A 24,166-nucleotide genomic window follows, 5' to 3' on the forward strand; every position below is an offset into this window, starting at 1 on the left:
AAAAGGGAACTAAAAAAAAAAAAAAAGTGACCAATGGATGATGAGATTAGAGAAGCAATGATGATTTAAAAGGGATGGCATCTTAAATTGTAGCAACATTTTAATCTCATGTGATAATAGAGAATGGGAGGCTTAAATTGCACCAACTAATTGGGTATGCAATGATGATACAGAAAGACAAGCTAGGGGGCCTTTATATTTGATGGAATGCATTCGTTTAAGAATGTAACGTTACTAAATACAGAATCGAACAGCTTCGAGGACTTCAAGTCAAATCACTTGAGACAATAAGTTCCCCCTAAAAGTCCAATTAATTATATTAATAGTGAATTTTCAAAAACAAACTTATACTTTTTAAATTTTATTTTAGTGCACTATCATTTGAAAAAAAATTAAAACAATATCTTTTTTAAATGATCATTTTATCAATGTAGGTCATCACCCTCCACATCGTCATCTCATAGTCATGTCTCTGTCTTGTCGATCGCTCCCCTTCACCCCAAACAATCATCTAAAACCCTCGTGTGATGACTCGTTGCTGTTCTCCTCTCACTTACAGCCGTTACCATTGCTTATGGACCCACCCCTCCCCCCCCCCCTCTCCTCGCCCGTGATCCTTGTTATTAGTCATAAGGGAAGAGGGAAGAGACATATCATCAATCACCCGTAAGCCCTCGTTGCTCTTTTCTCACTTGCAATCGTCACCATTGCTTATAGACCCACCCCCTTCCCCCTCTTACTCGTAGTCCTTGTTATTAGTCATAAGGGAAGAGGGAAGAGGCGTATCATCGATCACCCGTAAACACCCCCTCATTCTATCAATCATGAGTGAGGAAAGAGATGGAATAGCCTGTGCACTCTTACCATCGATCACAAGAGAGAAAGAAAGGAGGGAGAGGGGGGTGTATGCTTTTATCATCTCACATGAAGATTGCTGACAAGATGTATGATAGTTGAGTCAACAAAGATGCCTCTCGTTACAAATAACTAGTACAATAAAAAAAAAGGAAAAGGACAAAATTACTTTCAAGTATAAGAGCAAGAATTATATATATATATATATATATATATATATATATATTCATCATTATATTAATGATATAAATAATATATTTATATCTTAAATGTTAATAATTCATGAACCGTTTATTGTTATCTTCTTATTCATCTCTCCGAAAATAAAAGGTATGAACTAACATAATTTTGTTTTTGATGAAAGGAAAGAACGGGATGAGGAAATTCAATATAATCCTTTTTGACATGTAAGTTAAAATAAAATATAATTTTTTCAGTTTGTAGTAAGGTAAAAAGTATTTTTTTTATTTCGATTTAGTATTAACTTGACAAAATAATCATGTTTATCTAATGTGGTATTTAATTCATGTGTTGCGTAATAAATAATATTTATTTTTCTTCAACATTAAACATTAATTAGAAAAAGTCAACTAAAATACACATTAAGGAATCGCATTCAAAGTTCAAACCATGACCGTATGATTTCGAGCATATATAATATATGTAAATATATATGGTGGGGACCATCTGCCACTTCTAACGGTCGGATGCCGCTCCCAAACGGCTAACTAACGGCATCAGTGACGGCCTTTCGTTTCAATTCAAACCCAACCCACCTTCCCCACATCACATAATTTATTGCCCTTATTTTTCCTATTTACTTCTCATCCCTCTCTCACTCTGCCCCTCTATTTCTCATCGCCTCCGATTCATCCTCTCCCTCTCTCCCAAATCCTTCTTCGGCTGCAAATTCTCGCCCAAACCTCAAGATCCAGTGCAGGATTCTCCCTGGATTGAACCCCGGAAAGCAGCCGAAAGAGGAGAGAGGGCGGCGACGAGTCCTCTCTCTCTCTCTCTCTCCCTCTCTTCTTTTGAGTTGCTGCAGCCGGCTGAAGATCCGTCGATCATTGGCTCTTCTCCCAGATTTCTGGATTGCTGTCGATCGCCCATCGTCGGCTGTCGGCTCGTGGTGTGTTGTTCCCCCTTTCCCTCGTTCTGTCTCTTCCACATTGACTTCCTTCTGGTGCCGGCCGAGCTCCTGTCCGGCTTTATGATGCGGGTTTTGGTTTTAGTTCGAGGTGTTACCTTCGGGGGGTTTTCTTGGGTTTTGATCGGCATATTGATGCTGGCGATCGGGGGTATTGGGGTTTTCATTTTATCTTTTTGAAATGTTCTTTGATCGTTCGATCCTGCTTTGGGTTTCTACTCGAACAACGCAGATTCTTAGGGTATATGTTTTGAAAAATTGGTCTGAGATGTTAATGAATTGAAAATCTGGACGTCTCAGGTAACGGTGAGATGGATAGCTCGCAAAAGAAAGGGGGATTTGTGCCGGTGTCGCCCTCACAAACGCCGAGATCCACGGATAAACATGGGAGAGATTTCCGGTCACTTGACGGGAATGGGAACTCCAGCAGCAAGCTTGACAGGGACAAGGGGGTCAATGTCCAAGTCATTCTCAGATGCAGGTGAACGAATTGGACTCTAAGACGGCGGCTTGTCTCTCATATTTTTAGATCTTGCTTTGCTGAATCCATTCCCCGAACTATTTTCAGGCCATTAAGTGACGACGAGGCGAGGTTGAACACGCCCGCGGTCATAACCTGCAATGAACACCGTCGAGAAGTTTTAGCTGCTCAGAATATTGCTAACAAACAGATTGACAGAACATTTACTTTTGACAAGGTCTTTATAACTTCTGGTTTCATTATTTTGTCAGTGAACCTTTTCTGCTACCCTACGTGTTAGACTTATTATCAGTTTGATAACTGTGCAGGTTTTTGGCCCAACTTCCAAGCAAAAGGATTTGTTTGATCAATCTATTGCTCCTATAGTGAACGAGGTTCTTGAGGGCTACAATTGCACCATCTTTGCATATGGGCAGACTGGCACCGGGAAGACCTACACGATGGAAGGCGGAGGAAGAAAAGCCAAGGTAAGTTCCTCCCCCTCGAGAACAGATCAAATGAAATGTTGCAGCTGCTGCACTTTTTTCATCTCTGATCATATATATGAACTTATTGTAGAATGGAGAATTCCCAAGCGATGCTGGAGTTATCCCGAGGGCAGTGCGGCATATCTTTGACATACTTGAATCACAATGTGCTGAGTACAGCATGAAAGTCACATTTCTTGAGCTATATAACGAGGAGATAACTGATCTTTTGGCCCCAGATGAATCAAAATTCTCTGATGACAAGTCCAAAAAGCCTATAGCTCTCATGGAAGATGGGAAGGGTGGTGTCTTTGTGAGAGGACTGGAAGAAGAGGTAGTCTATACTGCTGGTGAAATCTACAAAATCTTGGACAAAGGGTCTGCAAAGAGGCGTACTGCAGAGACTTTACTCAACAAGCAAAGTAGCAGATCCCACTCCATTTTTTCGATTACAATTCACATTAAGGAGTGTACCCCTGAGGGAGAAGAGATGATCAAATGTGGAAAGCTTAACCTCGTGGATCTTGCTGGATCAGAGAATATATCAAGATCTGGTGCTAGAGATGTGAGTAAATGATTAATGTTTCATGTAGTGGTAGTAGTAAATGTCAGTTGGTATTTATCAGAAGACATGACTACTAATCGAACTTAATACTTGTGAATTATTTTTCTCAATATTCTTCTCTGATATCCATTAAGATCTTTTGGATGACTGTTTGAATATTTATAATTGTAGGGAAGAGCAAGAGAAGCTGGGGAAATAAATAAGAGTTTGCTCACACTTGGGCGTGTTATTAATACACTTGTCGAGCATTCTGGCCATATTCCATATAGGTACTCCTGAGAACTCTCATCCGGTGTTGTATTCCTTTCTATAATGTTTTGCTGAATGTTGACTTTTATGGTTTCAGAGACAGCAAATTGACAAGGTTACTAAGGGACTCCTTGGGTGGGAAGACTAAAACGTGTATTATTGCCACCATATCGCCTTCCATCCTCTGTTTGGAAGAGACCCTGAGCACCTTAGATTATGCACATCGTGCAAAGAATATAAAGAATAAGCCAGAGGTCATCAACAGTATTCATTGCCTTGTTGCTAAATCAAATTATCTTCACATAGACTGAGCAAGTGTTCTTTATTATATTTACAGGTCAATCAAAAAATGATGAAATCTGCAATGATCAAGGATCTATATTCAGAAATTGACCGTCTTAAACAAGGTAATCATTTGTGTTTCTTTCTGTCATTTTGTGTAATATTACATAGCTGTGCAAATTTGACTCCTCAACTTTGAGTAACATATTGGCATTGTCAAATAAAAATTAAAATAAACTGGTAAAATGCATAATGTGGTGTTGTCCAGAAAGTAGTTTTCAGATGTGTTACCTCAGTTGCTATTATCAATTGCAGAGGTATTTGCTGCTAGAGAGAAGAATGGCGTATATATTCCACGTGACAGGTACTTAATTGAAGAAGCTGAGAAGAAGGTCAGTTTGAAATTATTTAAATTGATTCCCTCTATATTTGCATGTGCCTACAACACACAGTTACAGTTTTTTACATACATTTATCCTTCTTACCATTCCCTTTGATTATTTGTCTTCATTCAGGCCATGACTGAGAAAATTGAAAAATTGGAACTTGATTTGGATACAAAGGATAAGGTGTGTTGGTTAACTTAATAATATGGTACCCTATTGTTTCCATAGAGGTCTGAATTATGGTATTGTGTGTTTTGAGCAGCAACTAGTGGGGCTTCAAGATCTTTACAATTCTCAAAAACAGCTTAATGCAGATTTAAGTGACAAACTAGAGAAAACACTGGCAAGTTTCTCTCTTTCTCATACATTGGCAGGCATATCTCAAATTTTTTCCTGGAAAGAGATCAATGGTAGTATGAATTTGCTGCAGAAAAAACTGGTGGAAACTGAGCATGCTTTCCTCGACCTAGAAGAAAGATACAGACAAGCCAAATCTACAATAAAAGAGAAGGAATTTTTTATATCTAGCCTCCTCAAGTCAGGTGAGATAAATCATGTTTTCTTCTTGGGCTTTTGTATGTGGATGATTATGCGCTATTTTGAATTTCAATATTATCATCATGCTCTATTTGTTGTTTGTCTTAGCATGATGGTCATGTGACATGATGTAAATTAGCCATGTTCACATAATTCTAGTCCTGATCTGGAAATTTGAACATTGCCGGATCTGGAAACCACATTTTCGTTTCAGGTTATTTTGTTTTACAGTGTAGTGTTTTAATATTTTTGTTTGGAAATGTTTCTAACAGAGAAGGCACTAATCGAGCATGCTTATGAGCTTAGATCAGAGTTAGAAAATGCAGCTGCAGATGTTTCTGCCTTGTTTTCTAAAATAGGTTGTTACTTTCTCCTTTTCCTTTTCCTTTCAAGTTCCTGGTCTTCTAGGTGCCATGGATATACTTTGATTTGTAAGACATAATGCCAATTATGAATGATATGACTTTCAAATTTGGTTTACAGAACGTAAAAATAAAATCGAGGAAGGAAACAGGATACTTGTCCAAAAGTTCCAGTCTCAATTAAATCAACAGCTGGACATCTTGCATAAAAGTGTTGTAGCTTCAGTGATGCAACAGGAGACCCAGTTGAAAGAAATGGAAGAGGACATGCAATCATTTGTTTCCACAAAGTCCAAGGTATAATCATACTAGATAACATTTTTACTATTCTTTTTTATCAATTTTCCTTTTATCAAAATATCTCGGATCAATTGTGTTCGTGCACCACACATTCAAGCAATATTCTTTCTTAACATGTTTCATTAACAGGCCACTGAAGAACTTAAAGTGCATGTTGAAAGGCTCAAAGCTATGTATGGTTCAGGGATCAGAGCTTTGGATGATTTAGCTGGTGAGCTTGACAAGAATTCAGAATATACTTTTGGAAGATTAAATTCGCAGGTGTTAAATCACTCGTCTTCCCTTGAAGATGTAAGTAAATTATTTTTGTGGCTATGTAAACTTTCTGAAATATATCTCACAAAAGTTCTAATATGTATACATACTTTTATGTTCATGTAGTGCTTCAAAGGAATGGCTCTGGAGGCTGATCAGCTTCTAAATGAACTTCAAGAAAGTCTGTCTAAACAAGAGGATAAGTTAGCTGCTTTTGCACAGCAGCAACGTGAGGTAGGTCTCCATCAGAAGTATGGAAATTGACAAATGCTTTGTGCTCAGTTATACTGGAGAATAATAATGGTTTTCTTCTTTTGAACAACAGGGACATCTTAGAGTTGTTGAATCGACAAGGTCCATATCTAAGATTACCTCTAATTTTTTCCAAACTCTGGATATTCATGCATCTAAATTAACCAAGATCTTGGAAGAATCACAAAACATACAAGACCAACAACTCCATGATCTTGAGAAGAAGTTTGAGGTAACTCTACTTTAATTGGGTGAAAGTAGTCAATAGTGCTGAATTCATCTTATATGCCATCTTCTTGATCCATTGCCTATTCCTGTAGGAATGTGCTGCTAATGAAGAAAAGCAAATACTGGAAAAAGTGGCAGCAATGTTAGCTGGTTCAAGTGCTAGGAAGAAGAATCTGGTAATGGGAACTTCTTTTAATGGAAACGAAGTACATATTTCTCATGTTTTTTCAGACTTGCAAGCTTAGATATTCTTTGAAAGAGATAATTTCTTTATGATATGTCGGTGCTATTTACAAGGATCGAATATGCATGAGATGCGAATCTTCAAGATTTATATAATGTCTCACTGGAGTTTGCTTTTGTTTCACGTAATAGAATTTTGATATCTTTTGCTCTTTTGATATAGTATTTCTGTTGTATCTGTAAGCTATTTTCTTGTATCTTCCTTTTAGCTGAGTGGCTGAAGGAGAATTGAGGGAGAAAAACTCTGTTGATGATCTTTGTATATGTATGTTAATGCTTCAAATAGAGACTAATTTCTGTTTTTAACAGTTCTTTCTTGGGTGCACTCTTAAAGTAGCAAGTGATGTCATTGTTTATATTAAGAGTTGAGGGACTCCATGCATGTTATTACTAGTCCTATTAGGAGAATCCTAACTGTTCAAACAGATCATCAACAAATCCTTTGATGCTAATACTGGAGTAGCGATGGAACTATGGCACAAAGAATGTAACTGCTTCCTAGAAAGATGTAATTGCTCAACTTGTACGGCATTAGCTTTTAGGAGATTCCTATATACCATGATGATATTGTTTAAGATGCTAATAAGGTTTCATCGTATTTTATCGACCATAGACTGTTGTCACCTTGTGGTATCACTCTGAGATAGGAAGCATCTATTGGCGATGACTTTGAACCAAGGTTCGCTGCAGTATGTATTGGTCCAATGGGGGACCGGTATGGGTGGTACCGATCTGTCCGTACACTAGTACGTACTGATAAGAATCATGCTTTGAACTGTCAAATTTCCTCCAACATAAGGCTATTAATTGTGTATTCTGTGTTCAGCATGTTTCCACTGTTCAGAATTCTGTTCACAAATGTATCTGTCATTTATTTGTTTGTTATAGGATCAGAACATAGATGCTAGCAGTAGTTTGACGTCTGTGCCTGCTTTTAGGTTCAAACAGCAGTTGATAGTCTCCGAGCTACTGCTGCTGATAGAACAAGTAATCTCCAGAAGGAAATGTCAACCGTTCACGATTTTACTTGCTCTGTGAAAGATCAATGGAAAATATACATGGAAGAAACTGAAAATCACTTTGTCGAGGATACTGCAGCAGTTGAAACTGGTAAACATGGCCTAGAAGAAGGTGTACGAAATTGGTAAGTCTTAATGGATATAACTAATTGCCATAGAAATTTCTATTTCACATTAAACTGTGTTCTTTTTTTTACTGCATTTAGCCTAATTCCGTAATTAAACTTTTGTTAATAATTGGCAGCAAGGCAAAGGTTCGCACAGGTACACTACAATGGAGAGATGCTCAAAACTCCCTGCTGACTCTCGGCAAAGGAAATGTAGCATCAGTAGATTCAATTATCAGGTGATTGAAGCAGATGATTTTATGATCTTATCAGTGAATTATAGTAACTGAAAATTCAAATTGTTATATGACTTTTAATGTATTCATAAACTTGTGTAGGGGTGGATTGGATGCCAACCAGCTTCTGCGTTCTAAATTATCTTCTGCTGTTTCATCGACACTTGAAGATGTTGTCATTTCAAATAAGAATCTTTTATCCTCCATCGACTGTAAGATGTTACTGTGGTTGTTGCCTACCATTCATAATATATGTACGTCCTAGCATCTAAAATCATTTATATCATCCAACTTTTCCAGGTTCACTGAAACTTGACCAAGATGCATGTGAAAACTTTGACTGCTTGCTCATTCCATGCCACGGGGAACTAAGGGAACTGAAGAGTGGTCACTACCACAAAATCGTGGAGATTACAGACAATACGGGGAAATGTCTTGAAGAAGAATATGTGGTAAGAATACATTGATTAAATATATCTATAAATCGAAAGATTTGTTTCAACTTCATGTTCCTCAGCTGACTATTTGGCAAATTGACCAGGTGGATGTACCATCCTGTTCCACCCCAAAGAGACGACCAATCAATCTTCCGAGTGTTGCATCCATCGAAGAACTACGGACCCCAGCTTTCGAAGAGCTATTGAAGTCGTTTGGGGATGTGGTGAAGCAGGCAAATGGTGATGTAAAACATTTCTCTGGGTCATATGAGACCCAGTTACAGTCCTCGAGAGATTCAAGGGTGCCACTGACTGCCATCAATTAAGGCCAAGCTCGGTAGGTAGCTCCCAGCTGATGATGATGGCATGTACAGGGTAAAGAAAACCTATCACGATTCATTCTTTTTCCAATTAAAGGGTTCCACTACCCAAGCTGTGCTGGTTCTATTTCATTACTATGTACATGCACTTTATCTATCTCATAAGATGCGTTGTGTCAATCATTTCAGGGATATTAGTCATATCCCTGGCAAAGATCAGGATGATGTTCTTTCTCCTCAGTTTAGTTGTAATCCACATAGATTTGTCTTTTGCAACCGAGTTGTTTCTATCGATGAGAAATTATCATCAACGTTGTTCCTTTTGGCTGTTTTATTTTCTCTCTTCGTCATAAATCCACCGTATAATTTCCATTACAGTGGCCATCACTCAGGCGCATCACACAGCGCAAGTTGAACAGCTTCATCGCTTACATTAATTCCAAGCAGCATTCTACTTGTTTGTCACAGCGAGCTTCCGAGAGAATGTTGATATAAGATGGCAATGGGGCTCTGACACAGCTCTGCCGTAAACAAACTCAAGCAGCACAGGAGAGCATTTAGTTCCCATCCCTTCCTTTCCCTGTGGCTCCTACAACCCACGTCTATCGCTTGCTCGCCCAGCAGATCTTCCACGTCTCCTTCCCTCCATGTCCCTGAAACAAACGTCTCGTCACAAGAAACAATGCCGGTTTCGGTGCATTGGTGCATGCAGCGAATCTGGTTGGAGAGCGAGAGAGAGAGAGAGATGGCGTGAGGGAGAGGAGAATGAGGTGATTTGAGAGACGGTGGATGGGAGACAGGTCATGTCGGCCTTAACTTCCTCTGATGCTGTTGTAGCCCTCTTTCTAGGTAAGGATCCAAGTTGACTTTTGTTCGAGTGAATCCGGTGAGGACGAGACATGGCGTCGGTTCAGCTCCTGCCACGCCGCATCGGCTGCCATGGCTTGTTGCAGACGTGCAAGGAGTGGAGCTCCTCCATGGCCCCCGAGTCCCTACTCTTGGCACAGCACCTTATGGATACAGTAGTCAACGCAAAGCCATCCATCCACAGAGGCAGCACTCTGAGCTTCTCTTCTCCATGGAGAAATGTTCTGAAGACAGTCGCTGATACCAGCATCTTGTCACTTAAAAGCCCTCAGAGTTGGCAGGCGTTTCGGACTTCGAGGCGGCGTTGCGTTGCGTCGGTGCTCTCCCGCGCAGATTGTTGTCTTTTGTCTTACTCCATTAGTGGCACTGTGTGTTACGGAAGACGGTGAGTGATCGCTTGGAATGTTATCGGTAAAGGCGAGCGATTGGAAGCGCGGCAGCGAACAGCTTGGGAAGAAGCTGATCTGATCGACAGCAAAAACACCATAGTATCGCATGATGTGACGGTTCTTTAATTTTGAAAGTTATAAATAAGTTTTATTTATAATATTTTTTATTAATTTAATTAATCAAATTAAACTAAATTATTTTATTTTATTTTATTTTTATAAAAAATATTAATTCGATCGATTCAATTGAATTAAATTAATTTATTATATATATAATTATTTAAAATTATAAATATCACTATCAAAACATGAGATGGTTGAAATCTTTGTACCTCTGAATTATTCTCTCTTCTTTTAATTTTTGAATTTATGCATGTTATATGTCAAACATTTGAAACCATGTTTTAGTATCATGCATATCTAAGAAATATTGATTTGATAAATTGAATGAATTGAAAATGAATGATAATTTTTCTTTTGAATATAACTTGTTATATTTTTTATATAAATTATCATTTTGATTACTCGACATTCGATACATGAGATTTTATTATGAATCAAAAATTCTCATTAATCGATCTCCTACAATTCTATTTGATATTTTCATAAGAGGAGATTTTCTAAATGAATCATGATTTTCGCTGTGAGTTCTTGGAGCCTTCGAACAGAACCAAGCCATAACTGTCTCGCCCATTAAAACCTTCAGCCTGTCTGTGATGCGTGACTACACACGCAGCGACGAAGCTACTTCGTATCAGATGCCGACGAGAGGATCTCTCTCTGTCTCTCTCCTTCGTATCAGATTCCTTCGTTATACGTTCATGCCATGAATGCTTACGGTGTCTGCAAACTGGAAAGAGCACTTGTTGGGTGCCATCATCACCTTATAATTTATTGACTTGGTAGACAGAAAAGGCGTGTGCGAAGCTGCGTGTCATTCCCTCTCTTCGATGACTCCTCCACAGACGGGATGTGATAGACCGACATCTCTCTCTCTCTAAAACAAGTGAATTCCCAGTGAACGAATGCCTGTCATGAGAACCGGGCATCAGCATGACGGTACTTCCTTCTCGTCCTCTTTGCCAATCCCCTAACCTTGCGTAGATAGCCGGACCTCTTTTGTCTCTCTCTCACATGATTCGTCCTCTTTATATATAGCTCCAAACCCAGAGCAGATACCGACACCCGGCAAGAGACAAAGGTAGAAGAGGAAGAGATGCCTCAAGTGCCTTCTACGAGGTGGTGTCCTACGCCAGAGCAGCTGATGATACTGGAGGAGATGTACAGGAGCGGGGTGAGGACCCCAAATGCTTCCCAGATACAGCAAATAACAGCCCGTCTCTCCTACTACGGGAGGATAGAGGGCAAGAATGTGTTCTACTGGTTCCAAAACCACAAGGCTAGAGAGAGGCAGAAGCTTCGGAGGAGGCTTTGTAGCCACTACCAGCTTCTCTACTCGGCCAACTCACTCCCTCATCATCAGTTCTACTGCTCCCAGGAAGCTCCTGTCTTCCCTCTCCCATTCCACTATGCGACTCCGTCTCCCTTCCTTCATCAGGTTTCTAACTCATCCCCCTCGATTCCATCGTAAGACTATCAGTGCTGCTACCATTTTGTGATCATTCCAGGATGCAAACTCGGTCTGCAAGATGGAGGCCGGCGACGCCGAAGAAGCATCGTCAACGAGCGATGCAACCCTCAGGCATGAATCGATGGCGATGGTGGATGCAGCCTGGGCGGTGCCTTCATGCTGTAGGCCTCTCAGGACTCTCGATCTCTTCCCAACCAAGAGCACCGGCCTCAAGGATGAGTGCAGTACCACCTCCAAGTCCTCATGCTCTTCAACAACCAACTAAATGGCGCACTCCTCTCTGCATCTCTCGCCTCCTAAGTAGGACTGCTTTACATTCTGTTGCTGCATACTGAGACTGTCATGTAGTTCCTAAAGAAACGAAACCACTTGTGTAGCTCAGTACGTCCTTCCTTCTTCATGGCACTGTTTCCTTTTCCGATCCTTCTCTTTGCCTGTTGAATGCATTATAGCTAGATTTTGAAGCCATTACTGGTTGCTAATAAGTCAGTGAGACATGGCGAAAGAAAGAGAAGGGTGATCTTTAAGCCAAGCTGTGACGTAGACATGAACTTTTTGGGATTAAGGAGTGCCTTTAATGGCACTGGATTTCTCAGTACTGCATCAGAAAGCTGAGGCAGTTCATGGCATGTTTGGGAAGTCTTTAAGGTCTTTCAAGCTTCCAAAAGGACTCGTTGGTACGCCTCGTAGGAGCCATTGGATTTGCTACTACCATTGTCGAGATTCGCGTCCCGTTTGGGTTTACTACTACCATCGTCCACAACTGCACGTTTCGTGCGTCAAGATTCGCGTCCCGTTTGGATTTGCTTCTTCCATCGTCCACCACTGCATGTGTCGTGCATCGAGATTCGCGTCCCGTTTGATCCCGCCCGAGGGATATACGTGAGTTGATCCAGGCCCAGTGTGCGGAGGCGGGACGGAGTTAGCGCGACTGCACCGGTCCGGTTCGCGATCTGGCCGTTTTGATCAGGGGGCGGATCCGTTTTCGACCGGTTTATTTGGTGGATATCTGGAACTCTCCTGATGGTGGGTCCCGCGTGGACCCGACAGGATCCGCCATAGGCAAGAGAAGAATGAGAGGGTCCGCAGTCCGCGGGCAGGAAAGGCATTGACGCCTCGAAGGAGTCCTCCTCCCCCTCCGCTCCTTCTCACCGCCATTGCCGCGTCCCCTCCGCCTCCCCCGTATCCCTCTCCTCCGCCGTTTTCGATCCGCTTCGCTCCGATCGCTATGCGGAGGCTTCGAGGCTCGATGCGTTGGTCGGCCTCGATTCCTCGCCTTCTCCTGTTCGGTTGCGTCTTGCTCTACTCGATTCCTGGTAAAGTTAAACGGCTGTTTCTTATTTTTTGTTTGGAACCTAGATTTTGATTCACTTTTTCCTCTCGATTCATAAGCTTTCGCAAATCAATTTCGATAAGATCGTCGTCTCCTAGATTTTGTTTACTTTAATGAAATTAGTGGCTAAGCAATTCCTCAATACCTTTTGTTTGAGCTGAAACTAAAAGAGGGAGTTGATGCTTTTGTGATTCTGTTGGCTGTATGAAGGGGAAGGAAATTTGGAGATTGATGCGGCTGGTTCTTATGGTGCATAAATTAGAGTGGATGAGGATAGGCTAGGGTTCCGTGCACAGGAGACTGAAGGAGAAAGGAATTAGGAAGTTGGATGATCTCATGGATGAAGATAGGCTAGGGTTGTGGCTTGTTCATTCATTTTCTATGCATGTAGAGTAGGATCTGAAGTCTTCCTGCTGGTTTCTCAACTAGGAGGGGGAAAATAAAACCGAAATAAATTGCAATCCGAGTGGTTAATCTGCATGAAATAAATATGATGCTCTCCGCCTCCGATCCTTCTCTCTTTTTTTCTTTTTTGCTTTTATCAAAGGAAAAAAAAAGATATATCACTTTAAAACTCTGATACAAGGCATACTATGCTACTCGTTGTCCTACCAGAATGACTAAGCTCCATAGGCCGCTAGTCTTTTCATATACAAGAGGGTGTCGTTGTCCTACCAAAATGTGCTAACCAGTTAGCACTCAAGTTCTTCTCTTCTCCGAAAAAATGACAAAAAGAACATCCCTGAAAACCCTATGCCAGAAGTAAAATACATTTAACACAGTTAATAAGGTGCTGGGGAGGCCTAGCCACATTGTTGAGGATTTTAATGATGATTCAGCTTCCTTCCAGATTTTTGTATGCTGTAGACTATGTTTGATCGCCAGCAGCTCAGCACACCAACAGCAGGCGTCGGGGAGGAATTCACACCTAGCCAAGATGTAGACGTTTGAAGGAGGGCAACCCCACCCTTCTCCTGCATGTTACATATCCATCAGTGTTTAGTTTAATCCACGCATCGTTGGGTTTGGCCTAGGCTACAAGGATATGATTTCCCCCCCCCCTTTTTCCATCAGACAATTCTGGGTATTTACAGCATGACATAGGCTGATGCTCTAAACAAAATAGTGTAAGGGTGACCCTTAACATGATTGAAGGCAACCTCATTTCTGGTCTTCTAGATCAACAAAAGACAATAGGCTATGAGGGATATACGTATGTGATAGTCAAGGTGAGCAATATAAGTCCCTTCCCTAATCCATTCACCATCCTTCCAAAGAGGAAAGGATTGAAAAGTAACATTCAACCTCTGCTGCAGCCCTTCCCACACTTTAGAAGAAAGAGGACATTCAAAAGAAAAGTGATTCTGCTGATCAGAATCCCTCCCACGCAGGAAACAAGCATGTATAGAACAGATGTTAAGCTTAGCCAATCTAGCAGTGGGACTGCTAGAAGCCTCTTATGAAGAAGCTTCCAATAAAAAACCTACACCCTAGGAATAACAGGCAACTTCCACATACGGGACCAAATGTCACACCAAGAACCACTATGACATCCAGAATCTTTCGAAAACCTATAAGCCAATTTGGTTGATGGTTCCCCTTTGAGGTCACCTTTCCAAATATGTATGTCATCAAGTGGACCAAGGGAAATATCAATCTTGCAATCGGGCCACTCCCAATTGGGTCAAACAAATCTATAAGATAGTTATGATTCCATTGACCATTATAAAACAAGGTCGAAACATATAAATTATTCAGATCAACATTCATATTAAGAAACAGAAACATAGGTTTCATAGGAATCAGAACTTCAAAACACCAGCAATCACACTAAAACTCAGTAGAAACACCATCCCCAGTGATGTGTGAGAAACCAAAATGCAGATGATGCAAAGCCTCAAGGAGCAGCCTACAGCTTCAGCTAACTTTCACAGTGCAAGGTTGTTTCCAAGGATATAATTGTCCATACTTAGCAGTAACAATTTCAATGTACATATTGTTTTGTTAATTCAAGCACAAAGCAATCCTTTTGACCTGTAAAGCAATACTAGTGGCATGGAGATCATGGATGCCAAGCCCCTCCTCACGTTTGGGTTAAGTAATAGAATCCTAGGAAATAAGATGCTGACCCTTGGATCTATCACATTTTTGCCAAAGGAAATCTGTAATTGTTTTTTCCTTATGGTCCATAACCCGATAGGTAACCAAGTAACATTCAGGGCATGTGCAGGTGTGGCATTAGGTGCCGAATTAATGAGGGTGATTCTACCCGCTTGGGATAAATTGGATCCATTTCAATTACCTAGTTTCCTTTGGAGGTTATGAGTCATATCATCAAATGACATCAGAATCCTACGCGGGCTAATCATGGTATCAAAATATTTAAAGAGGAATTTTCCCTCAACATTAAAGAACAAATAAATCTCATGTCTTTTCTCCGCCTTAGTGTTGCGAGGAAAAAGAAAAACTTATTGATATTAATCTTTTGATTTATAAGAGCCTCATAAGTGCAAAAAATGTTCAATACTTTGACAGGATTTCCTATTGGCCCTAAAGCAAATCATGTACATAAGGTGAGAAATACTAACATGATTTTTAAATTTAAAAGGAAGTAGCATATGATTAGAACCAACATCATTAAGTAAAGTAGTCAAGATTTGGGTAGATATATATGTACGGTGAGAGGGGATCTACTTGTCTAATCACCTTATGACTTTTAAAGAAAGCAAAACAATCCCATTAATAAGACATGAGAAAACAAGGGAGGAAAGGAAATAAACTTGGTTTCCCCTCCGCTCCTTCTTATCGCCATTGCTGCATCCTTTTTGCCTCCTCCAGATCCCTCTCCTTCGTCGTTCTTGATCCACTTCGCTTTGATTGTTATGCGGAGGCCTCGAGGGTCAAGGCGTTGCTCGACCTCAATTCCTTGCCTTCTCCTGATCGGTTGTGTCTTGCTCTACTCGATTCCTGGTAAAGGAAAATAGTTGTTCCTTCTCTTTTGTTTGAAACCTAGATTTGTTTTATTTTATTTTCTCGATTTATCTTTCACAAATCAATTTCGATAAGATCTTCATCTCCTAGATTTTGTTTACTTTAATGAAATTAGTCACTGAGCAATTCCTCAATACTTTTTGTTTGAGCTGAAATTAGAAGTGGGAGTGATGCAGTAGCAATTTGGTTTATATGTTATTTGAATAAATTTTATTAGTTTTGAGATATTTTGCATTTGTCATAAGTTGTCACATGGCAATATCTACTCAAGGCGAAGAAAAAGGAAACCAATACAAGAAAAGTGGAAGAAGCCAAACTCATTTTTGATTGAAGATTACAAATCTTGATTGGAGATCTTAAATATTCATATCTTTACAAAGATGGAAGTCTATCAATCAATAATATTATCAAGGAAGGAAGGTTATCTCTCAAATCAAAGTAAGAATATTATCTTCTTCGAGTGAAGGAATAGATTGCATATTTGATTGATATGATTGTATTTTTTCCTATTTCTGTAATTCTTTTTTTTTTCTTTGTACTTGAACCTATAAAAGGAGCTAGAACATTGTAATGGATCAATGAAAAACATGAATCAATGAATTGAGTTCTTTCCCACCTTGTCTGTGAGTGGTGCAAAGCTACATTTGTTTTCTGATGGAATAATTCCATTGTCCATGTGCGAGAGGTGGGGAGATGCAAGGCCTTCATCTTGGGAGTTTGTTTCTTGAGCGAAAGCGAATCCGATAGTCATCCATTTGTTTTCTTATTATCTTTCAATTATCATTTTTGATTCCTCTCTTTTATGTTCCTCTATTATCAAGAAACAAATCCATTGCTGCTTGTCCTACATCAGGGTGTTGATGCTTTTGTGATTCTGTTGGACATATGAAGGGAAAGGAAATTTAGAGATTGAAGTGGATGGTTCTTGTGCTGCATAAATTAGGGTGGATGAAGTTAGGCTAGGGTTTCGTGCACCGGAGACTGAAGGAGAAGGGAATTAGGAAGTTGGATCAGGAACAGAACCAGTTGAAAGTGACTATAGATGAAGACATTGGAGAAGATTCGAGTTTGGTGCTGTACTATATAAAGGGAAGAATTCCATGTTGTGTCTTGTTCTTTCATTTTCTATGCATGTAGATTAGGATATGATGTCTTCCTGCTGGTCTTTCAACTTAGAGGGGGATAATAAAGGAGACATAAATTGCGATATGAGAGGTTAATCTGCATGAAATAAATACGATGCTCTCCTACTTGGCTTCTTGTGACCGTTAATTGGCTTATGGCAGAGGGAGAAGAGCAGTTCCTATGAGTATTTTCACAGTAGGCCATTTTGAAGTAACTGTTATTTGTGTTGAATAGAAAACAGGCCCTTTGTCTGTGTGGTGCTGTACAAGGAGCGGTCGATGATTACTATTATTATCTAATTAATTTATGGATTTCACAGGCATAAACTATCACAATGGGATAGAGAGGCATGTCAGACCATGTCAGCTTATAATTTACGAATCGTATGCACAAAACAAGAATCCTTGCTCATGATGCAGTTGGAGACATAATAAATAGAGCCAACCATGTGCTATTGTATAATGAAAATGTCTTTATGACACTACAAATATGTCTCCAAGGACCTTTTGTAGTTAATTTAAATTGGAGAGACATAAATACCCGACAAAACATATAGAAGGAACTTATGCAATATGAAGGAATATTGGACATTGCAAAAAACTTTTGGGAAATGAATGAAAAGAACAATTTTGACTTTTGATACTTATAAATCGGAAGGGAGATCCTTTGGTAGTCCACCTCAAACTATTTTGATTAAGGACATTCATTGATCTATATTAATCTCAGAAAAATAGAGCTGAAATTCAGAATAGAACATGTTTAAATGATTAAATGAATCTATGAAGTTTAACAGAGAAGAGATATCTGGTTTTGAGAAGGAAGAAACAGAAGAGATCAGATGCAACAGAGAGATAATGACCAACTTATATCGGTAAACTTGTCCCATTTGTCTTGTAGGACCAAGTTATATTGGTTGTATAAAGAAATAAATCTCAATGAAATTTAAGGAGTCATGCTTTAGAGTCAATATGGATCGAAGTCTAAATAATTTAGGTATTATAATTTGCATCTAATGGCACAGAGAAGCTTGATGTTGTACTTTTGTAGTGAGTAAGACCCAGTTAGATTGGTGTCTGTTTTGATGAATTTAAAGAATTATAAGAACTGTCTTTCTCTGAGCAGCTTCAGAAGATTTTTAGCAAAAACTTGCCTGTTATTGGTTTTCTAATTGTTAGAGCACTTGGAAAAATGATTACTTGTAAGTTGGGAATTCCTATGCAAGGGAAACACCCATTATTTTCTACATGTTTTGACAAAGGTTCTAATTATCATTCATTGACAGATAGTTATTCTATGCTCAATACAAACATAAAATTTGGCTGTGCCAGTTATTTTTTAAAAGTACTACTTGATGCTTCCTTGATCAATTCTTTCCTAAATCCATTTCAGGTTTGGACATCAGGCCACTTCATTACAATTAGGTTTCATTATAAACAAATGACATGTACTTGCCTCATATGATCAAGGAAGTCTCTTAGTCTTTGCCTTATATTGCCTCATAGTAGTTGCATAATTCTTTGTTATTGTTGGTTTTCTCGAGTGCCTTGTGAAAAAAGCTGTCATGGATACATTCTGTTTTCTTCTCATGTCAAATTCTTGTCATAGTAAATTCTTGATTGATTATACATTTTAACATTTGAAGTTGTGAAATCTTTTATTTGGCTTCTGTTCCCAAGCTAAGCGTATTTTATTTTATTTTGCCAGGCATTCTTTCATCAAGGATAGTTTCCCTAGGTTCAATTGTGATATTCACTACTCATGAATGGCTACCTATGAAACCAATCGTTTATTTTCATTGTCAAGGAGAAAACAAGACTGTCTTGCCTGATGTAAAGGAAAAAGATATTTTATACACTTTCCGTGGTGAAGAATCTTGGCAGGTTTGTTGTAGATGAATATTGTGTTATCATCCTTTTCCTGCTTTATTTTCCATTTTGACAGTATGTCATTTAGTTATTGGTTCAAAATGATGAATTTTTTTAATCTTCTGTCAATGAAATATAAAAATAATCTTAAAACACAAAGATAATCAATTCAATTCGGCTTTAAGATTTTATTGGTATAATGGTGAAAGTGGGTTGGATAGTGTCTGTTTGGTTACATTTTTTGAACCAAAATGAGCAACCAAGCTAGATATTGTTACATAAATATATGTCATGCATATTAATATTTTTATCCTATTTTCCTTTCGAAATCGAAGTGTTCGATTTACCCCTTAATATAAGGAAAGTTGTTACTTGATTGAGTTTTTTTAGGAAAACGTTACTTAATCATATTATTTCTTTTTCCCATTCTTCATTTTCTCCCCACCCTTGTTTTAAAGGTTTTGCATTCAAGGATTATTATTGATATATTTGACTTAGTGTGTAATTACTTTTATGTGATGTATAAGATTCATGTATTATTCACATATATATCTGCTATATCCCTCATGTATCTAATTCTTATTCGTATCCAATGTGTATACATATCTAAGTTGATTCTATCTTACAAGAAAAGGTTTGCTGTTTGCAAAGCCTTCTCTTATGGGCTTTAAGATGCTGGAGCAATATGCAATTAAGTTGCCTTGCGCAAACTACATGAGATCTTTTGCAAGAAAATGGGATAATATTCCCCATGTTTCATTTAAAACTAAATAAGAAAAAAAACAACTATGTGGAATTCTTTCAAGCGCAAACTAGGGCATTTTTATCTTCACAAAATATGAAGCTGTTCTTCCTATAACTTCTGTTTAAGATTCTTCAGAGATCATCGTGGAGCACACCCGTTTCTCTGTTGTCCCTAAGAACTAACAGCTGCCTCCTCGTCGCTATTTTATTTTTATGGACATGTAATTTGGTGCCTATGGAAGTTTGCTTCTAGTCCTCAGATTTCTTGCCACTGTTACGACTGTAGTTTTGCTTTCTTTGTATTGTTGTCTTCCTCATCCTATAACTCTTAGGTGCCTCATTTCCATGATAATTTGCTGATGGGCTCCCCATCCTATTACATAATTTACTGTGTGTCGTTGATGTAGTTGTTTTCTCTGAAACATTTTAATTCCATAGTTTGATGAATGACCATACGAATGATTCAGTGCATAAGAGTTAGTAAACAAGGCCAATCTATCTCGAGGCAACTGATGACAATCCATTCTCCTGTAATTCACAGCCTCTGACACAACTTCCGGAGAAAAAATGTAAAAGATGCGGTTTCTATGAACAAGACACTTTTAAAGCTGATGATGTCTTTGATGAGTGGGAGCTGTGTGCTGGTAATTTTGTGGATGGAAAATATGTTCGTAAAAAGAACAAAGAATTCAACGCCACGTTCATATGCCCTCGGTGCACTGGTTCCGATGGTGAGTGCTCTTATCTTCTTGGTTGTTTTATATCTTATCATAGGTTCTACTCTTTGCATTGATGATAAATAATAATTTAGTCTTCCTTTATTTTCTTCATTCCATTCGTCTACTTTTGCATTTCCCTTTTCTGGAGCAGTAATTTTGGCCACATTAAGTTGGATCTTGGGAGCTTAGTAGATGGATTAACCGGTCAGACAACAACAACTGCTGATATAAAATTCTTGTACTCATAGGTGTTGATGAGACTCTCGAATCAAAGGACGAGGCTTCTGGCAGGAGAGGGAAAATGGTTACAGTCATAATTATATGCGTATTTGCTGCTTCTTTTGTAATGGTTGCCGGTATAGTAGCCTTGTATAAATATTGGCAAAAGAGAAAGAGGGAGCAAGACCAGGCACGATTTCTAAAACTCTTTGACGAGGGGGATGATATTGAAGATGAACTGGGTCTAGGTTATATAATATGACAATGACATGTGAAGACATTTTGGACCCTAATTTTTTTTATATGTGTAAAAAAATGGCATATAGTGTTTGTAAATGATACAAGCTTGGTTGCAAAGTTTTGGTCATTAGCACATTGCAATCTTTTTCAACAGTCATTTATTTTTCTTCTTCACATCATTCTTATTCCTCCCTTCTCCTTTTGGGTAAACTCTTGATGGTCACCCAATATTAGCGTCCGATCGGATCGTAAAATCCGTCCATATCGTAAAATTCATTTATGGATTTCAGTGCAATCCGTCGATATCGAACCAAAATCGGATATCAAAAAATAAATCTCAAATAAGAATTTGAAAAGAAAATATTCTTAAATAAGGATTACGTCACTGATAATTAATATAAAATTATATTAAGTCTCATCTTAACGAAAAATTTAATACTCAAATAAAATAATTACATATATATATATATTATATACCCATTAAGTAAAGAGCACATGTTTATTCTTTGTGCTTTCATGAAACCAAAAACTATTTTATTTTATTTATTTATTGAAATTTAAAACTTTCTTTCCGCCATAAACTACTGTTTCCCATCATCTGCCACCTTAGTGATCCGTGTCTATTAGTTATCTCAATCTGAACCGTCCATGCCATCCGTTCCAACGGTCGATTCTACCTCAAGCTCGCGCCCATGTTCTCCCTCTTCCACTATATATATAACCCTCGAACCGCCGTTCGTCTTCATCGCTTCGAGCTTTCCGATTCCCGCAATCTGAGGTATGAGGAAGACCTTTATTCTGTTTCCCCCCTTCGCGTCGCTTTCCGTCGGTCGTTGTTTCTAAAATTTCGTTGGAATCTTTGTAATTTGAACTGATGACGCCTTGAATTGCTGCAGAAATTTGTAGATCTAGCTTCGGTCGGCGGCGATGTCGGGGCGAGGAAAGGGCGGCAAGGGCTTGGGCAAGGGCGGGGCCAAGCGCCACCGCAAGGTTCTCCGCGACAACATCCAGGGCATTACCAAGCCCGCGATCCGGCGCTTGGCGAGGAGGGGCGGTGTGAAGCGTATCAGCGGCCTCATCTACGAGGAGACTCGTGGCGTCCTTAAGATCTTCCTCGAGAATGTGATCCGCGATGCTGTGACCTACACTGAGCACGCCCGTCGGAAGACTGTCACCGCGATGGACGTCGTGTATGCCCTGAAGAGGCAGGGAAGGACTCTCTATGGTTTTGGTGGTTAGGACTTCACGTTTGATTAAAGTCTTGCTGTCAAGAAATCCAAAAAACTGAAACAATGTAGATTGAATTCGAGACTATGTGGCTAGGGTATCAGCATCCGTTTATGGGGCTTCTGATGTTAGAATTGCTCATCTAGGGTTTTCTTTGGTCATCTGTCCGTCGGTAATTTAAACTGTTGTTGCTGGAAGCTCTGTGTGAAGTTACTGATGTGCGACTCGTCCGCAAGTTTATGAAATTAATATCTCATTGTGTTTGGTGAACGTCCATTACTAATTTGTTTTCAGGCCATTTAATTGATGCAGCTTTCATTTTGTTGAGTGTGCGTTGTTACAAGCTTTGATGATATCTTATTGGATTCTCTCAGTCATGTTAATCGGAACTAATGACTTTGTCAATTAGGTCATATGTCTTCTAGCTGTTACTTTGATGTTGATTTATGTGTATACATTGGTGATTTGAATGATGAATTGCTAGGTTTTTTGGGGTAGGTGTTAAGATCTTAGAATGCTTAGTTCAATTGTAAGGTTGCTTCTACTTGACTTGAATGCTTAGGGCTTTGAGTATTAGAACTGACTTGTTTACTTGTAGAGATGGGGATGTGTATTTTGATTGATTCCTCCTGAATGTGTGGTGTGCTAGTCTTCTTTTGTGTATTAGTGATCTATTGTTGCAATTGTGTCTAACTGGTGAAAACATGTCTTGTTTGTAATGTCTTTTTTTTCTTGGTGAAAAACAACTTGCATAAATTTGAGCTGGAAGTAAGTTGTATCAATGGGCTACTGATTTATGGTTGGGTTTCATATGACGACCATCGAGAGTGGATGCTCTTGTTGTTGATAATGTTGAGTGTGGTGAGAGTATGTTGTCTGATTAAGTACACTTTTAGTTTGATGGTGCATTCATTGGGTTTTTGGTTTCTTGGTGTTTCCACTTGATTTTTGTTACGGGTATTTGGTGTTTGCTGCTGATTGCATTTAGAGATGCTTGTTTAGATTATTTGCATCAAGCGATTAATTGTGCTTGTTCCATTATTGGTACACAGTTGATTCAAGTATCTCTATAAAGGAAATGGCTTGACTGCTCTTATGGATATTGTTCACCTTTGAAAGCTGGTTGTTTATGATGTAAAAGAAAAATGTCAATGAAGCTCATTTTATGTTGCTGTTATATAGGATCTATTGTAATAGAAAAATGAAATTGAGACTCCATTTTGGCACCTGATGCATTGTTATTTCTTTTTCAAAGTGTTTTCTATACCGATGTGAATAATATCGGTGGTGTGATCTACGAGGAAACTCGAGGGATCAGCTGGATGTTCCCCAACAGTTGATCTGACTCTGTACCCTGGTTATGCTGCTACGAAAAATTGTTGCGGTATGATGCTGTTTATACTCATCTAGTGATGTTTGTATCCAACTGGGAAAAGGTAATTGTTTTAGTTATAGCATTTGCTGATTATTTTTAATCTTCATCTGTTAAATCTTCCTTCTTAATCTAGATGGACCAGGATTCTGCCGGGAAGCTTGGTACACCTTAGTGCATCATATCAGAGAGTTTCTTGTAAGCAAATCATTCTTACAACCTACAAAATTCATCATATCAGGAGGTTCTTATTGGATTGGTTGTCACTTATCTGTGTTCCAATGGCAGGAGACTGAAGAATTGATTCTGGTTGGAAGGAAGTTAACCAGTTGCTCCCCTCCCTGCTACAGAATAATTTGAACTACCATGGTGAGGAGCTGCCGAGGCATTCTGCTGATGAGCCGAGATTCTGAAGAGTATCTGCACAAGAAGGATGTGATTGAAAATCCGCCACTGGCTACATGGGGCTCCAATGTCTGCATCAGACTCCACACAATAACTTGGCTTCAAAGTATAGTTCTGCTATCCATGCTGAACAGCGAAAATTGGGACTTGAACCTTCCCATTAAAGTGTGGACACCGATTCAAATGATTTATTTACTGAACAGTCAATACAACCTCAGATCAAGAAATTTGGGAATGCCTGCTGAAGACAATAGGGATACAGGCGGCTTAGAGTTGCACATTAACTGGAGGAAGATGGCCCTTCCTGATACCTGGCAAGGAATCTTTTGTATGCATGTTGTGAAACCTGAA

The 24,166-nt window shown here is 39.1% G+C and overlaps 4 protein-coding genes across 6 annotated transcripts; all 4 read left to right on the plus strand.

Annotated features, from left to right (window-relative positions):
- Positions 1 to 1,676: 1,676 nt before the first annotated feature.
- Positions 1,677 to 8,908, plus strand: LOC103996915 (kinesin-like protein KIN-5A). The gene is made up of 23 exons (XM_009417980.3): positions 1,677 to 1,984; positions 2,303 to 2,483; positions 2,571 to 2,700; positions 2,792 to 2,950; positions 3,042 to 3,515; positions 3,687 to 3,784; positions 3,862 to 4,018; positions 4,102 to 4,171; positions 4,362 to 4,438; positions 4,562 to 4,615; positions 4,695 to 4,775; positions 4,863 to 4,974; positions 5,242 to 5,328; positions 5,453 to 5,628; positions 5,761 to 5,922; positions 6,013 to 6,120; positions 6,212 to 6,370; positions 6,459 to 6,542; positions 7,548 to 7,753; positions 7,873 to 7,974; positions 8,074 to 8,183; positions 8,272 to 8,423; positions 8,513 to 8,908. Exons 2-23 carry the CDS (start codon positions 2,314 to 2,316, stop codon positions 8,732 to 8,734), a joined length of 3,150 nt encoding a protein of 1,049 aa, XP_009416255.2. The 5' UTR covers positions 1,677 to 1,984; positions 2,303 to 2,313; the 3' UTR covers positions 8,735 to 8,908.
- A 2,292-nt stretch (positions 8,909 to 11,200) lies between these two features.
- Positions 11,201 to 11,840, plus strand: LOC135649982 (WUSCHEL-related homeobox 3-like). Its single transcript, XM_065169000.1, has 2 exons — positions 11,201 to 11,542; positions 11,613 to 11,840. The coding sequence occupies exons 1-2, from the start codon at positions 11,201 to 11,203 to the stop codon at positions 11,838 to 11,840; spliced, it is 570 nt and encodes a 189-aa protein (XP_065025072.1).
- An 812-nt stretch (positions 11,841 to 12,652) lies between these two features.
- Positions 12,653 to 20,968, plus strand: LOC103996917 (uncharacterized). Of its 3 annotated transcripts, XM_065167423.1 has the most exons (5): positions 12,754 to 12,891; positions 16,145 to 16,337; positions 18,729 to 18,904; positions 20,175 to 20,364; positions 20,601 to 20,968. In XM_065167423.1, exons 2-5 carry the CDS (start codon positions 16,280 to 16,282, stop codon positions 20,831 to 20,833), a joined length of 657 nt encoding a protein of 218 aa, XP_065023495.1. In that variant the 5' UTR covers positions 12,754 to 12,891; positions 16,145 to 16,279; the 3' UTR covers positions 20,834 to 20,968. The 3 variants fall into 3 exon arrangements, with proteins under 3 accessions (XP_009416256.2, XP_065023495.1, XP_065023494.1); XM_009417981.3 differs by lacking the exon at positions 16,145 to 16,337 and having other exon boundaries at positions 12,653 to 12,891; XM_065167422.1 differs by lacking the exons at positions 12,754 to 12,891; positions 16,145 to 16,337 and adding an exon at positions 15,207 to 15,878.
- A 587-nt stretch (positions 20,969 to 21,555) lies between these two features.
- Positions 21,556 to 22,308, plus strand: LOC103996918 (histone H4). The gene is made up of 2 exons (XM_009417982.3): positions 21,556 to 21,589; positions 21,708 to 22,308. Exon 2 carries the CDS (start codon positions 21,739 to 21,741, stop codon positions 22,048 to 22,050), a length of 312 nt encoding a protein of 103 aa, XP_009416257.1. The 5' UTR covers positions 21,556 to 21,589; positions 21,708 to 21,738; the 3' UTR covers positions 22,051 to 22,308.
- The last annotated feature ends 1,858 nt before the right edge of the window (positions 22,309 to 24,166 follow it).

The sequence above is a fragment of the Musa acuminata genome, chromosome BXJ3-9, assembly GCF_036884655.1.
Source record: "Musa acuminata AAA Group cultivar baxijiao chromosome BXJ3-9, Cavendish_Baxijiao_AAA, whole genome shotgun sequence".
NCBI classification, from domain to species: Eukaryota; Viridiplantae; Streptophyta; class Magnoliopsida; order Zingiberales; family Musaceae; genus Musa; species Musa acuminata.

What these genes read in the sequence shown, in the direction of transcription:
- LOC135649982 (XM_065169000.1), top strand. Translation starts at nt 11,201, where the DNA reads ATGCCTCAAGTGCCTTCTACGAGGTGGTGTCCTACGCCAGAGCAGCTG. An exon ending in CGTCTCCCTTCCTTCATCAG is followed by an intron (nt 11,543 to 11,612) that starts GTTTCTAACTCA and finishes TGATCATTCCAG; the next exon opens with GATGCAAACTCGGTCTGCAA.
- LOC103996917 (XM_009417981.3), top strand. Translation starts at nt 12,804, where the DNA reads ATGCGGAGGCTTCGAGGCTCGATGCGTTGGTCGGCCTCGATTCCTCGC. An exon ending in GTGGTGAAGAATCTTGGCAG is followed by an intron (nt 18,905 to 20,174) that starts GTTTGTTGTAGA and finishes TGTAATTCACAG; the next exon opens with CCTCTGACACAACTTCCGGA. An exon ending in TCGGTGCACTGGTTCCGATG is followed by an intron (nt 20,365 to 20,600) that starts GTGAGTGCTCTT and finishes TTGTACTCATAG; the next exon opens with GTGTTGATGAGACTCTCGAA.
- LOC103996918 (XM_009417982.3), top strand. Translation starts at nt 21,739, where the DNA reads ATGTCGGGGCGAGGAAAGGGCGGCAAGGGCTTGGGCAAGGGCGGGGCC.
- LOC103996915 (XM_009417980.3), top strand. Translation starts at nt 2,314, where the DNA reads ATGGATAGCTCGCAAAAGAAAGGGGGATTTGTGCCGGTGTCGCCCTCA. An exon ending in TCTGGCCATATTCCATATAG is followed by an intron (nt 3,785 to 3,861) that starts GTACTCCTGAGA and finishes TTATGGTTTCAG; the next exon opens with AGACAGCAAATTGACAAGGT. An exon ending in ATATAAAGAATAAGCCAGAG is followed by an intron (nt 4,019 to 4,101) that starts GTCATCAACAGT and finishes TTATATTTACAG; the next exon opens with GTCAATCAAAAAATGATGAA.